The sequence below is a fragment of the Dysidea avara genome, chromosome 3 (assembly GCF_963678975.1).
Source record: "Dysidea avara chromosome 3, odDysAvar1.4, whole genome shotgun sequence".
NCBI classification, from domain to species: Eukaryota; Metazoa; Porifera; class Demospongiae; order Dictyoceratida; family Dysideidae; genus Dysidea; species Dysidea avara.
In genome coordinates this window covers 28,851,944-28,864,739 of record NC_089274.1, presented here as the reverse complement: position 1 = coordinate 28,864,739, position 12,796 = coordinate 28,851,944, and the positions used below count along the sequence as shown (strand labels likewise).

Here is a 12,796-nt window from a genome sequence, read left to right as displayed (position 1 = left end):
GTTAGAATACATGGTGCTGCATGGCATAGTGAATCTTGTCCCACCCACACTACTCCCCTCTACCAACTAGAAGACGATAATCACAAAGGGATTGTTGGGTGGGGTTTAATGTAATACATTGCCCAAAAATAAAAATAAAATTTAATAAAGGGGGTGTGGGTAGGTGAAGCATGCACCACAGACAGTCCCAGCAGGGAGTTTAGTAAATCCACAATTTTTTTTCCTTGTCTTTTCCATCTTGAGGCTAGCTCAGGGTGTGATAGAACAGGGTTTCTATTAGGAACATTGTGGCATGTGGAAATTATTGTGGCTTCAGAGAATGTTAGAATCCCCAAACATTCCTACCTCCAAGCCTTTGTAGTAAAACATGCTGTATACATCATGTAAAATTGTTGAAAAGGGGGCCTATTTGAGAATTAATAGGAGAATCCATGGAACCCTGCACACCTACCAAAACAACCACCATCTGATGATGGTGGCAACCCGCTCACAACAGGGTAAGCCCTGCTGACCGGGTTAAACTGACAAGCAACATTAACCCTAAATAAGTCAATGGTGATACGTGTAACCCATGATTTTATATTATCATCATCACTTATAAAATTTGTGAAAATTTATGCCTCAAAAGTTTCTACCTGTATGCTGGATTGCTACCTGGGCCAGTAATGATTGAGATAAAGCTAAATACTGATGATAATGAGCAATTATATAAATACCTACAAATCTATTTGATTTGAAATTTCTATAGTAGCAGTATTCACAGCTCTCGAGTAAAATCATTGTTTGCATAACAATCAACACATTAAATAATGTATAATTGTTATTACTGTGTTAAATCTATTCAAAACAATTTCTTAAAGTTTCTGTTTATGGTTAGTCTAATAGATCAAGACACACGATAGTGTGTCGTGCGGCCCAAGAAGCCGGCGCGCCACACCGTGAGTATATTAACAGGAAGAAAGAAAATGCAATTTTCACACCTATGTAGTTCTGTGATCCCTTATCCGATTGGAACCAAATTTGCTAGAGACGTGCCGCCCAGTTAGGGGAGTCTACAAACCAAATTTGAAGAAAATCGGTCCAGCCATTTCTGAGATACGAGCGAACAAAATTTGTTTTAATTTCTTCGTTTTTTTCTTCTTCTTCATCTTCTTCATTTCGCACACTTGGCAAAATTCGCCATAAAACACGAATGCATGCTCGGATTGGGCTGAAATTTGGCACACTTAAAGGGCTCATTAAGGCGGATCGCCGTACCAACTTTGGTAGGAATCCGATGAACATTCACGGAGTTATTACCGATTATTTGCGTAAAATAAGGTCGAAGGTCTGTCACGCCTACAGGGTAAACCCCTTGGAGGAATCAGTTGAAAATTGATACGTAGATGGAGCAACCATCGTAGGAGTGCCTTTTTGTGGTTTGAAAGGAATCGGGATAAAGACCATGGAGATATGACACAAAACCCAACCTGTGTCAAAATTACGCGATCGATTCTTATGAATAAAAAAACTATTAGTTTTCGTGTCTACACATACCATTAGGGAGAGGAAGTTTCCATAACACGGAGTTAGGATATTACTGTATACTACTGTACTCTAAATGATGCACATTTTCAGTAGCATTACACAGTTAGGCAGTTAACTCATTGGAGTGATCAGAGTGATTGGAGTGATCTAAGTGATTGGAATGATCTGAGTGATTGGAGTGATCTGAGTGATTGGAGTGATCTGAGTGATTGGAATGATCTGAGTGATTGGAGTGGTCTGAGTGATTGGAGTGATCTGAGTGATTGGAGTGATCTGAGTGATCTGAGTGATTGGAATGATCTGAGTGATTGGAGTGGTCTGAGTGATTGGAGTGATCTGAGTGATTGGAGTGATTGGAGTGATCTGAGTGATTGGAGTGATCTGAGTGATTGGAGTGATCTGAGTGATTGGAGTGATCTGAGTGATTGGAGTGATCTGAGTGATTGGAGTGATCTGAGTGATTGGAATGATCTGAGTGATTGGAGTGATCTGAGTGATTGGAATGATCTGAGTGATTGGAGTGGTCTGAGTGATTGGAGTGATCTGAGTGATTGGAGTGATCTGAGTGATCTGAGTGATTGGAGTGATCTGAGTGATTGGAGTGATCTGAGTGATTGGAATGATCTGAGTGATTGGAGTGGTCTGAGTGATTGGAGTGATCTGAGTGATTGGAGTGATCTGAGTGATCTGAGTGATTGGAGTGATCTGAGTGATTGGAGTGATCTGAGTGATTGGAGTGATCTGAGTGATTGGAGTGGTCTGAGTGATTGGAGTGATCTGAGTGATTGGAGTGATCTGAGTGATTGGAGTGGTCTGAGTGATTGGAGTGATCTGAGTGATTGGAGTGATCTGAGTGATTGGAGTGATCTGAGTGATTGGAGTGATCTGAGTGATTGGAGTGATCTGAGTGATTGGAGTGATCTGAGTGATTGGAATGATCTGAGTGATTGGAGTGATCTGAGTGATTGGAGTGATCTGAGTGATTGGAGTGATCTGAGTGATTGGAGTGATCTGAGTGATTGGAGTGATCTGAGTGATTGGAGTGATCTGAGTGATTGGAGTGATCTGAGTGATTGGAGTGATCTGAGTGATTGGAGTGATCTGAGTGATTGGAATGATCTGAGTGATTGGAGTGATCTGAGTGATTGGAGTGATCTGAGTGATTGGAGTGATCTGAGTGATTGGAGTGATCTGAGTGATTGGAGTGATCTGAGTGATTGGAGTGATCTGAGTGATTGGAGTGATCTGAGTGATTGGAGTGATCTGAGTGATCTGAGTGATTGGAGTGATCTGAGTGATCTGAGTGATTGGAGTGATTGGAGTGATCTGAGTGATTGGAGTGATCTGAGTGATCTGAGTGATTGGAGTGATCTGAGTGATTGGAGTGATCTGAGTGATTGGAGTGATCTGAGTGATTGGAGTGATCTGAGTGATTGGAGTGATCTGAGTGATTGGAGTGATCTGAGTGATTGGAGTGATCTGAGTGATTGGAGTGATCACTCAGATCACTCAGATCACTCCAATCACTCAGATCACTTTAATCACTCCAATCACTCAGATCACTCAGATCACTCCAATCACTCCAATCACTCAGATCACTCAGATCACTCCGATCACTCAGATCACTCCGATCACTCAGATCACTCCAATCACTCAGATCACTCCAATCACTCAGATCACTCCAATCACTCAGATCACTCCAATCACTCCAATCACTCAGATCACTCCAATCACTTAGATCACTCCAATCACTCTGATCACTCCAATGAGTTAACTGCCTAACCGTGTAATGCTACTGAAAATGTGCATCATTTAGAGTACAGTAGTATACAGTAATATCCTAACTCCGTGTTATGGAAACTTCCTGTGTGTCTACCAGGCAAACCGCTTAGAGCAACGAGCTGAAAATCAGTATGTAGCTGGAATAATCATCATAGAAAGTTCTTGCAGTAGTACAGAAGAATTGGATTACAAATCACTGAGTTATGATTTGAAAGGCAACTATGTGCAGCAAATGCGAGATCGAGATACTCTAATAGAACAGTCACCCTAATAAAGCATTCAGCTGCATGTATAATTTACACAGTTATATTACATTGCAAGTTATTCTGTAGGGAATTCAGCTACAAACAAGTCACCCTGTAGTCAGATCAGCTAGAAGAAGGTACCTAATAGAGAGTTCAGCTACAAAGAAGCCATCATGTAGAGAGTTCAGCTCAAATAAATCACCCTGTAGAGAATTCAGCTACAAACAAATTGCCCTGTAGAGAGATCAGCTAGAAGAAGTTACCTTGTAGAGAGTTCAGTTACAAAGAAACAATCATGCAAAGAGTTTAGCTGCAAACAAATCACCCAGTAGAAAGTTCCGCTATGAACAGATCACACTATAGAGAGTTCAGTTAGAAACAAGTCATCCTGTAGAGAGATCAGCTAGAAGAAGTCACATTGTAGAGAGTTCAGTTACAAAGAAACAATCATGCAAAGAGTTCAGCTACAAACAAATCACCCTGTAGAGAGTTCAGCTAGAAACAAGTCACCCTGTAGAGAGATCAGCTAGAAAGAAGTCACCCTGTAGAGAGTTCATCTAGAAGAAGTTACATTGTAGAGAGTTCAGCTACAAACAAATCACCCGTAGAGAGTTCAGCTAGAAGAAGTTACATTGTAGAGAGTTCAGCTACAAAGAAACTACCATGTAGAGAGTTCAGCTGCAAACAAATTGCCCTGTAGAGAATTCAGCTACAAACAAATCACCCTGTAGAAAGATCAGCTAGAAGAAGTTACCTTGTAGAGAGTTTAGCTACAAACAAATCACCCTGTAGAGGATTCAGCTACAAACAAGTCACCCTGTAGAGAGTTCAGCTAGAAAAAGTTACATTGTAGAGAGTTCAGCTACAAAGAAACTACCATGTAGAGAGTTCAGCTGCAAACAAATTTCCCTGTAGAGAATTCAGCTACAAACAAATCACCCTGTAGAAAGATCATCTAGAAGAAGTTACCTTGTAGAGAGTTCAGCTACAAACAAATCACCCGTAGAGAGTTCAGCTAGAAACAAGTTACCCTGTAGAGAGTTCAGCTAGAAAAAGTTTCCTTGTAGATAATTCAGCTACAAACAAATCACCCTGTAGAAAGATCAGCTAGAAGAAGTTACCTTGTAGAGAGTTTAGCTACAAACAAATCACCCTGTAGAGAGTTCAGCTACAAACAAATCAACCTGTAGAGAGTTCAGCTAGAAACAAATTACACTGTAGAGAGATCAGCTAGAAACAAGTCACCCTGTAGAGAGTTCAGCTAGAAGAAGTCACATTGTAGAGAGTTCAGCTACAAAGAAACTACCATGTAGAGAGTTCAGCTGCAAACAAATTGCCCTGTAGAGAATTCAGCTACAAAAAAATCACCCTGTAGGTAGATCAGCTAGAAGAAGTTACCTTGTAGAGAATTCAGCTACAAACAAATCACCCTGTAGAAAGATCAGCTAGAAGAAGTTACCTTGTAGAGAGTTCAGCTACAAACAAATCACCCTGTAGAGAGTTCAGCTAGAAACAAGTTACCCTGTAGAGAGTTCAGCTAGAAGAAGTTACATTGTAGAGAGTTCAGCTACAAAGAAACTACCATGTAGAGAGTTCAGCTGCAAACAAATTGCCCTGTAGAGACAAACAAATCACCCTGTAGAAAGATCAGCTAGAAGAAGTTACCTTGTAGAGAGTTCAGCTACAAACAAATCACCCTGTAGAGAGTTCAGCTACAAGCAAGTCATCCGGTAGAGAGATCAGCTAGAAGGATCACCTTGCAGAGAGGTCAGCTACAAAGAAATCATCCTGCTTCATCTTTTCTTCTTCCTGTAGTAAAGAAAAAATGACAGGTTAAAAAGTCCTAAAGCCAGCCATAGGCCGGCTTTGGGGTATACAAATCCAAAAAGAAGTGAAATCTAATCCAAAACAGCCAAGCTATAAAAAAAGTGTGCGGCCCTGAGAAAGGCTATGGTGAAAAAAGATGTGAAATCCAAGGTGGCGGCCAAGAAATGGCTGTGATGGCAAAAATTTTAATAACAACAATTCAGGTGAATTTGGTGCCGCTTGGTCTTGGCACAAAATTCACCTGAATTGTCGTTATTAAAATTTTTACCATTAACCTACCATCACAGCCATTTCTTGGCCGCCACCTTGGATTTCACATTTTTTTTCACCATAGCCTTTCTCAGGGCCGCACTGTTTTTTATAGCTTGGCTGTTTTGGATTAGATAGATGTAACTTTGACACTTTCATTCAAAAAATTATGCTATGATAGTTAGACTCTCTGTAGGAGGTGTAGGTAATATATAAAAATGTTATTCATATTTAAAAATTATACCACTTGACTGTTGTACAACATCTTGGGCAGCACAACATGCTATAGTGTGTCTCTGCATAATTATTTACCTGAATCTCATGTGAATTGCCATCATTTTAAGGAGGTTGTCAGTAGTCAGTACATATGAATCATCGGGATCTTCAGGATAATCAACACCAATTACCCTGCATAATCTTTCGATCATTTGTTTCCTATGTGCATCAACAAAATTAAAAAGGTATAATAAGTAGTCTGTATATTGTGTTCAGTAATAAAGATGTCATACTATCAACTAGTGTAGTAGCAATCCAATAACCATTTAAAGGTATGTTATTTAAAAATACACACTATTGGGAGCGATTGCATTGTACCTGTACTTATTGAAACAAATATACTTAATACAAATATCCAAGTATTATCATAAACAATAATTATTCAGCTAAACCTAAAATACTCTCTGCACACACTATAGGTCAACTGCTGACTCCTTAGAAGAATGGTGACAATGGTATGATGACCTAGAACCCATAGGCAAGTTAATGCTGAGTGTAGTAAAGAAAAAGTTACTTACACCTCAACTAGTGAAGTGTTCTACTGTAAGACTACCCAGAATTCTCGGACAGCAAAATAACAATGTGCTTGTAAAATACCATAGCCATTGGACCCATTACTCCTGTACATGACAAAACTAATTTTTTATCTTCAGTATTGGCAGTTCTGTTGTGAAATGATTCTCCTGACACAGTTTGCAAATGAGGTTAAACCCGAACATTGCAGCATATTTCAGTCTAAATTTCTGCAGTAATATCCCTTAATTCATTATGACGGGTTGTAGGTAAACTTCCACTAGGACGTCCAATCTCAACTGAGAATAGTTTGCCATACACACAGCTTGAAGGTAGTAATAGTGGTCACCGGCCATATCAGAGACAAAGAGCATCTCAAAAATCCCCATTGTGTGAGCCAGAACTCAGATATAGGGAGTGTAGGTAGCTAACTAGAGATCTCCTTTCAGCAGCTAACACATTACGGAATGACAGAAGGATGGTGATAACAAAGGAAATAGAGTATCATGACAAACTACAACAGGTCAATGATGGGCACATACAATGTTTCATTCTAGAAACACTATACTTCTACTGGGTAAATATGGGATTGCTGTAAAATAAGGTAGATGTGACATTAACAGAGGCAGAAAACTGAGATGAGGAGTAACTAGCAGGAGTAACCCAGAGTAACTAGTAACTGCTAAAATGTATCTTAAACACAGGCAATCACAACAATTTGAGATGGGAAACACACACTTGTTCCAAGAATTAGTATCATCCTTTTTGAGATTTACTCCTTGTGTCAGTATTCCCTTAAACACATTTTCTGGTACATCACAGCCTTCAATAACTTCACCAGACTTAGGATCAGTACATTGATATTCATCATTCACTTTAAATCCAATAAAAGTCATAGTCATGTGATCTTGGTTAAAGAAAATGTATGGATGTTTGCTGTACACACAAAAGAAAGTTGACATGTAACAGATGCATTAAGGAAAACACATTATTACCTTTTATCCCACTTTCTGTCTTCTTTTATTTCATGAAATTTAGTTTCAGAAGAATTGTGATCATGGTTTTTAACTGCTTTTAATGACGGCAAACCAAAATCCTATTAAGATTAATGCCATTTTCTAGTAAACAAATTTGTATATATCTTTGTATTCTTATTTAAGAAGGTGCAAGTACATACCAAGTAAAATGTTTTGATTATGTATACAACAGTTTTACGCATTGCTCACTGTTGACATTCTTATCATAAATCCTACGATGAACTGTTTAAACACTGAAGACCCATTAGGCCCTTCAAAATATTCATCATTGCAGAAAATTGACCCTTCACAGTCACTCAACTGCACATGAAGAAATCTGACAAACTGTGAGAGTGTTGCCCAGGATGGATCATCCAAACCACAATACCTGAAAGGATTGAAATTTTGTTTACTAATAGAATTAGAAACTAAGTGATGGAAATTGTAACTGTCTCAGCAAAAACCCACCTAGCTCAAACAAGCATGAGTTTTGAGCTAACAAAAATTTGTAAAATTATGCATGCTATAAAGAAAAAAAATATGCAGGTTTAACAGTAATCGAGCCACTACTCTGCAGAAAAGCAAGACCCAAACTGATTAAAACAATACACTAACTTATCTGCCAGTTCAAAAATCCTTGATTCGTTTCTGTAGCTCCATCAGTACGCATGTCATTTATTCAGTAAAACCACCTTCATACATATACACAAATGACTACAGGGTTAAAACTATACATTGATTGATTTGCCAATCCATGGTGAGCATTTTAAGCCAAATCCCAATGCTGTAGACTAATGCAAATGAAAGTTATGGCTGCAAATGTAAGCACCTGCAGTTTATTCTTAGTAAAGTTGCTATACAGATTGTCTAGTGCTCTAATTCCAAAACTACTCACCACAACAGGCTAAAACTTTGTTAATTCATTCCCTGGACACTAGAGAAAACGTTTTGAAAATAAAAACCAGGCGGGTTTTGTTGAGACAGTCACAATTGTTGGAAATACTGTTATATATCCACCTAATGAAAAGATTACTACACAGTTTTATGCAGTAAATATGCCCTTAAAGTTGTATACTGTTACAAGTCGCCACTATTTTAAACCTGATTTATGTGAACTACATATGTTGATTTGCTATAAGGAAAGTTTTCTATATTGAACCAAAGCTACATCTATATATACAAAGCTGGAAGACTCAATAAATAATTGAGCTAGCTACATTCCTCAGATAAACAACTTTGGTGTTTTGCATCATTAATTTCAGTATATAAGAAAATCTCACGTTTTTAAAAAGTAACATCACCATAACTACATTGTGTTTAAAGCTTGCAAGGTCTCTGTTTCTGGCATTAAAACATTTTAATGTGGAGACAATCCTGCACATAGGGCAGGTACCAATGCTAGTATATATATATATATATGTAGGACTTACTTTTTGATTGTAGAAATACATGTTGAATAGTCAGGAATTTCTATTTTAGACAAATCTTCAGTGGAGTCTAACCATTTTAAGTAACGTGCCACCAGTTGAAATGCATCCTTTTTAAATTCCTCTTTGTCAAACGCAACCTCACCTATAATTAAAACAGATGTGTACAAACAATTTAACTAAGGACCTACAAACCTTTCTTATCTAGTGATTCTACAGGACTGGCACATAGTACTGATGGTAGTAACCTCAGTAGAGAAAAAATGCTTTCATGTTGATCAGCAACATTTTCTATGGAGTTCTCATGACCAAAGGTTATTTCCAGCATATACAGTTGTGAAGGTACAACTCTCCAAACGTTACCATTGGTGTCCTTTAGGGACTTTAGAATGACAAGACTGAATAAAATTGTGTCTATTACTGACAGAACCTACAGCAATAAAGGTCATATAATGCACAACAAATTAAAATAGGCAAAATACGTGCATTAAGTACTAAAATAAAGTAAGAAGTGTAAGGAAAAATTAGAAGTTTAAGTTCGATTAGGGATCATAGAAAAAAAAAGTAGGGAAACAAAGGAGGTCGCCTACACCTGCAGATATACTAGTGGACATTTAATCCCTACATCTACCTACCATGACTGAATTAGGGATTAAATGTCCACTAGTATATCTGCAGGTGTAGGTGACCTCCCTTGTTTCCCTACTTTTTTCTATGATACTTAAGCTTCTTAATTTTCTTTACACCTGTTTGTTTACTTTTTTTTGTAACATTATTATGTCTGGTGAACCTATGTATACTGCATCAAAAGAAAGGATGGTGTCAGAGGTGATGTTTTTGACTGAATGCGCCCCCCAAAGTGGCTGTTACGCTTTGCTTTCAGCTATGTTCGGCCTGTGACACAGCACTACAAACAAAGAACAGGTAGGAGAAGTGCCTCTGCAATCAATCCAGTCACCACAAAAAATACGGGCAATTTGCACGTCTCAACTATCAATTACTGACTTGAAAGTGAATGTGACCATTACAATTCACTTTCAGCTATGTTCAGCTTGTTACACAGTGCTACAAATGAAGAACAGTAGGAGAAGCGCCTCTGCAATCAATCCAGCCACCATGAAAAATACGGACGATTCCCAAAGCCATTGCACTACCGCGAATCAACACCTTTGGCTGCCAGCAAAAAGAAATGGGACACAAAGGAGGACAAAGGTAAGTCCATGATGCATGGATTGTATGTACTGCAGTATGCCAAAAGGCACATCTCAGTATGAAGTAATGTCAAACAGTAAAAAATCAAGCCCATAGTCTTAGTTGCGCTTATCTGAAGGCATCAGGCAGGCAGGAAGTTGGTCAGTCAGTAGAAAATTCAATTAAATAAAAAATAAATTTGTAGCTATCTATTGGAAACATTTAGGTCATACTAAAGGCACTATCGGGCTTGGTTATACCTAACCAATACTGCCAAGGTGCCAGGATGGTATTGTGAAGCTGGTTTTCTGGGCAATATTTTTTTAAATATAGATAGATCTATAGATAGATAGATGAATGAATAAATGGAAACTTTTTATTGTTTATGTACCTCAGAATCAATATCAATATGAATGATCTGATAGGATGGTGACTGATACGATGGTGTAAAGGGATGTAACAACTGGGTCACTGTATTGAAATCAACTTTTGGTCCATGAATTGGAATAATGGGGCAGGATATCTTCTTTCGCATTTCTCCAGGTAGATTTTTAACATGTAACGATTTTCCCATGCCTGGTCTTCTTGACAATACAACCCTCACTGTTAAACTAAAATGACAAGGAAAAAGTATTAGCATAAACTCAATGTTTACAAGGGTATAAACTACCAAAGCATATTTATGTGACTACAAAATTTGCACACACAATGTAGCCCAAATGTACTACAGACATGCCACAACTTACTCCTCTGGGTCTAAAGGTTTACTGTGCGGGCCCCTCAAAAGATATCTTAAATCATCAGAAAGGTCTTCATCATTTTGTTTCAAAAGATGCTTTACATATCTTGAAAGCTCTTCATCTTTTCTCAATAGTGTGAAATCTCGTTTGTACTGCAGTAGCTTAGACACAACATGAGATGATTGTTCACTTTCTAAGCTGCATATAATCACTATTCGATAATCTACACAACAATAGTAATAAATTATGACTTTTTACAGCTTAATATAGGCATGCATCTAATCCATTGAAACACAAAGAATCATCCAGTTCATAATGAAATAAGTAAACCGTACAAGTTCCCTGGCAGTTTTGTGAGGCATGATTGATCTTAAAGCCAATATGTAACCAAAAACAGGCTTGTGGTATCCTATGAATTAGTGGTAGCAGAACGAGCTTCTGAAAGTATTAGTGCAGCAATTTTTGTTGTAAAGTGTTTATACCCAAGCAGAATTACCTGTCGTAAACCACTGATCCATGCGTGCATGCATGTCTTGTGCTTACAACAATTCACTATAGGACTTGAACATCTTTGTAGTGGGCACCTATTGCTAGTTTCTTTATTTACAATATGCCTATCAGAGTAAATAATTCTCCAAAACAACACGCTAGATGATCAAATTTCGACAGATGGCAGGTTGATGCTGTACTACTCCTAAAAACCAGGCATGTATACAATTAACAATTAAGCATGTATATAAAATTAACTAGAATTGTGAAAAAAATGTTAATTTAAAAATGAAGCAGGGATCTATGCAATGAAAAGTAGTGAAACAAGAGGTGAATGATGCATGCTATTACAGCATAGCTCGATGGGAAAGTCCCTACTTTGGTATTGAACCAAATAATTGTTATAGCTAACACTTTCTTTCAGCAGCATATTTAGATGCCACAGAATTATATCAGAGCTGCATTTCAGAAGCACTTCAGTCCCGGTGCTACTATAGATATCTGCAACTTCGCGATTGGGATCCTGTTTGCGATAGGTTCACGACCACATCCATCAAAGATCTATATACAGCATAGCTCAATGGGAAAGTCCCTACTTTGGCACATTGATACGGAAATTTAATGTCTTGATATGATTTCATTGGGTGAAGAAGACAAACAACCTAATTTAAGATAAAAGAAAAGACAAAGCACAAGGGGCCCCCACTCGTTGGAACCCCAAAAGGCACATCCCTCTGGTGAGTTTGCTATTGTGACATAAAATGGTGGCCGTGTGCTGCTTCGTTTGGCCTCTACCCTTGCGACTGTAGTCAGGCAATGAGGTAGTGAGGCATCGAGGCAGTGAGGCATCGAGGCCAAAACTCAAGTTTTGTAAAAAAATTCTATATCCAGCCACCTGTAAGTGTTTTGTTATAATAAATGCTGTATTATATATTATATGGCCTAGTACTATTCCGTAAAGGTGCATAAAATGTCTCTCAGGATGATTTTTAAAGGCAGAATTTTGGACAGCTCACAAGATCTCTACTTAACAGTACTACCATACCATTTGATGATATGCAATTATTAATATTTAGCTAGATAATTGATAAACAATGTAATTTAGTGTATTTAATAATTCATGAGTTATTTTGTAATCAGTAATCATGTTGCTATGCAGCTCAACTACAATTATTTTGCATGTGCCCAAATGTATGGTTTTCCAAAATATGGTCACAAATTACACACAGAAATAATGAATAAATCACCTCAAAATGAAAGTTTATTTACCTGGAAGGTTAATAATAGCACTGTACAGTCTTTATTCTAATGCAATTTTTTGCTTAAATGACACAGACACACATGATTTTTCAAAAATAATTACAGTAACTGAGTGCATACTTTGCAGCTGGCCTTTGGCCATGCACCTGGTGAATAGTTATCTCCACAGCCCTATGGATCAATTTTTGGTCTTTACTGTGGATTGAAATACGATTCAGCAAAGCACAGACAACATTTATACCATGTTCTAAGAA

The 12,796-nt window shown here is 37.9% G+C and overlaps 1 protein-coding gene across 1 annotated transcript in view; it reads right to left on the bottom strand.

Moving 5' to 3' along the window:
- Window positions 1-12,796, bottom strand: part of LOC136250630 (E3 ubiquitin-protein ligase rnf213-alpha-like) — a 407,493-nt gene that overhangs the window by 211,569 nt on the left and 183,128 nt on the right. The window contains exons 32-39 of the mRNA XM_066042854.1: window positions 10,800-11,016; window positions 10,445-10,664; window positions 9,058-9,292; window positions 8,866-9,007; window positions 7,646-7,823; window positions 7,415-7,515; window positions 7,158-7,355; window positions 5,943-6,065 (exon numbers count right to left, since the gene is read on the bottom strand). Coding sequence (XP_065898926.1) covers window positions 5,943-6,065; window positions 7,158-7,355; window positions 7,415-7,515; window positions 7,646-7,823; window positions 8,866-9,007; window positions 9,058-9,292; window positions 10,445-10,664; window positions 10,800-11,016 — 1,414 coding nt within the window. The remainder of the gene's footprint in view (window positions 1-5,942; window positions 6,066-7,157; window positions 7,356-7,414; window positions 7,516-7,645; window positions 7,824-8,865; window positions 9,008-9,057; window positions 9,293-10,444; window positions 10,665-10,799; window positions 11,017-12,796) is intronic.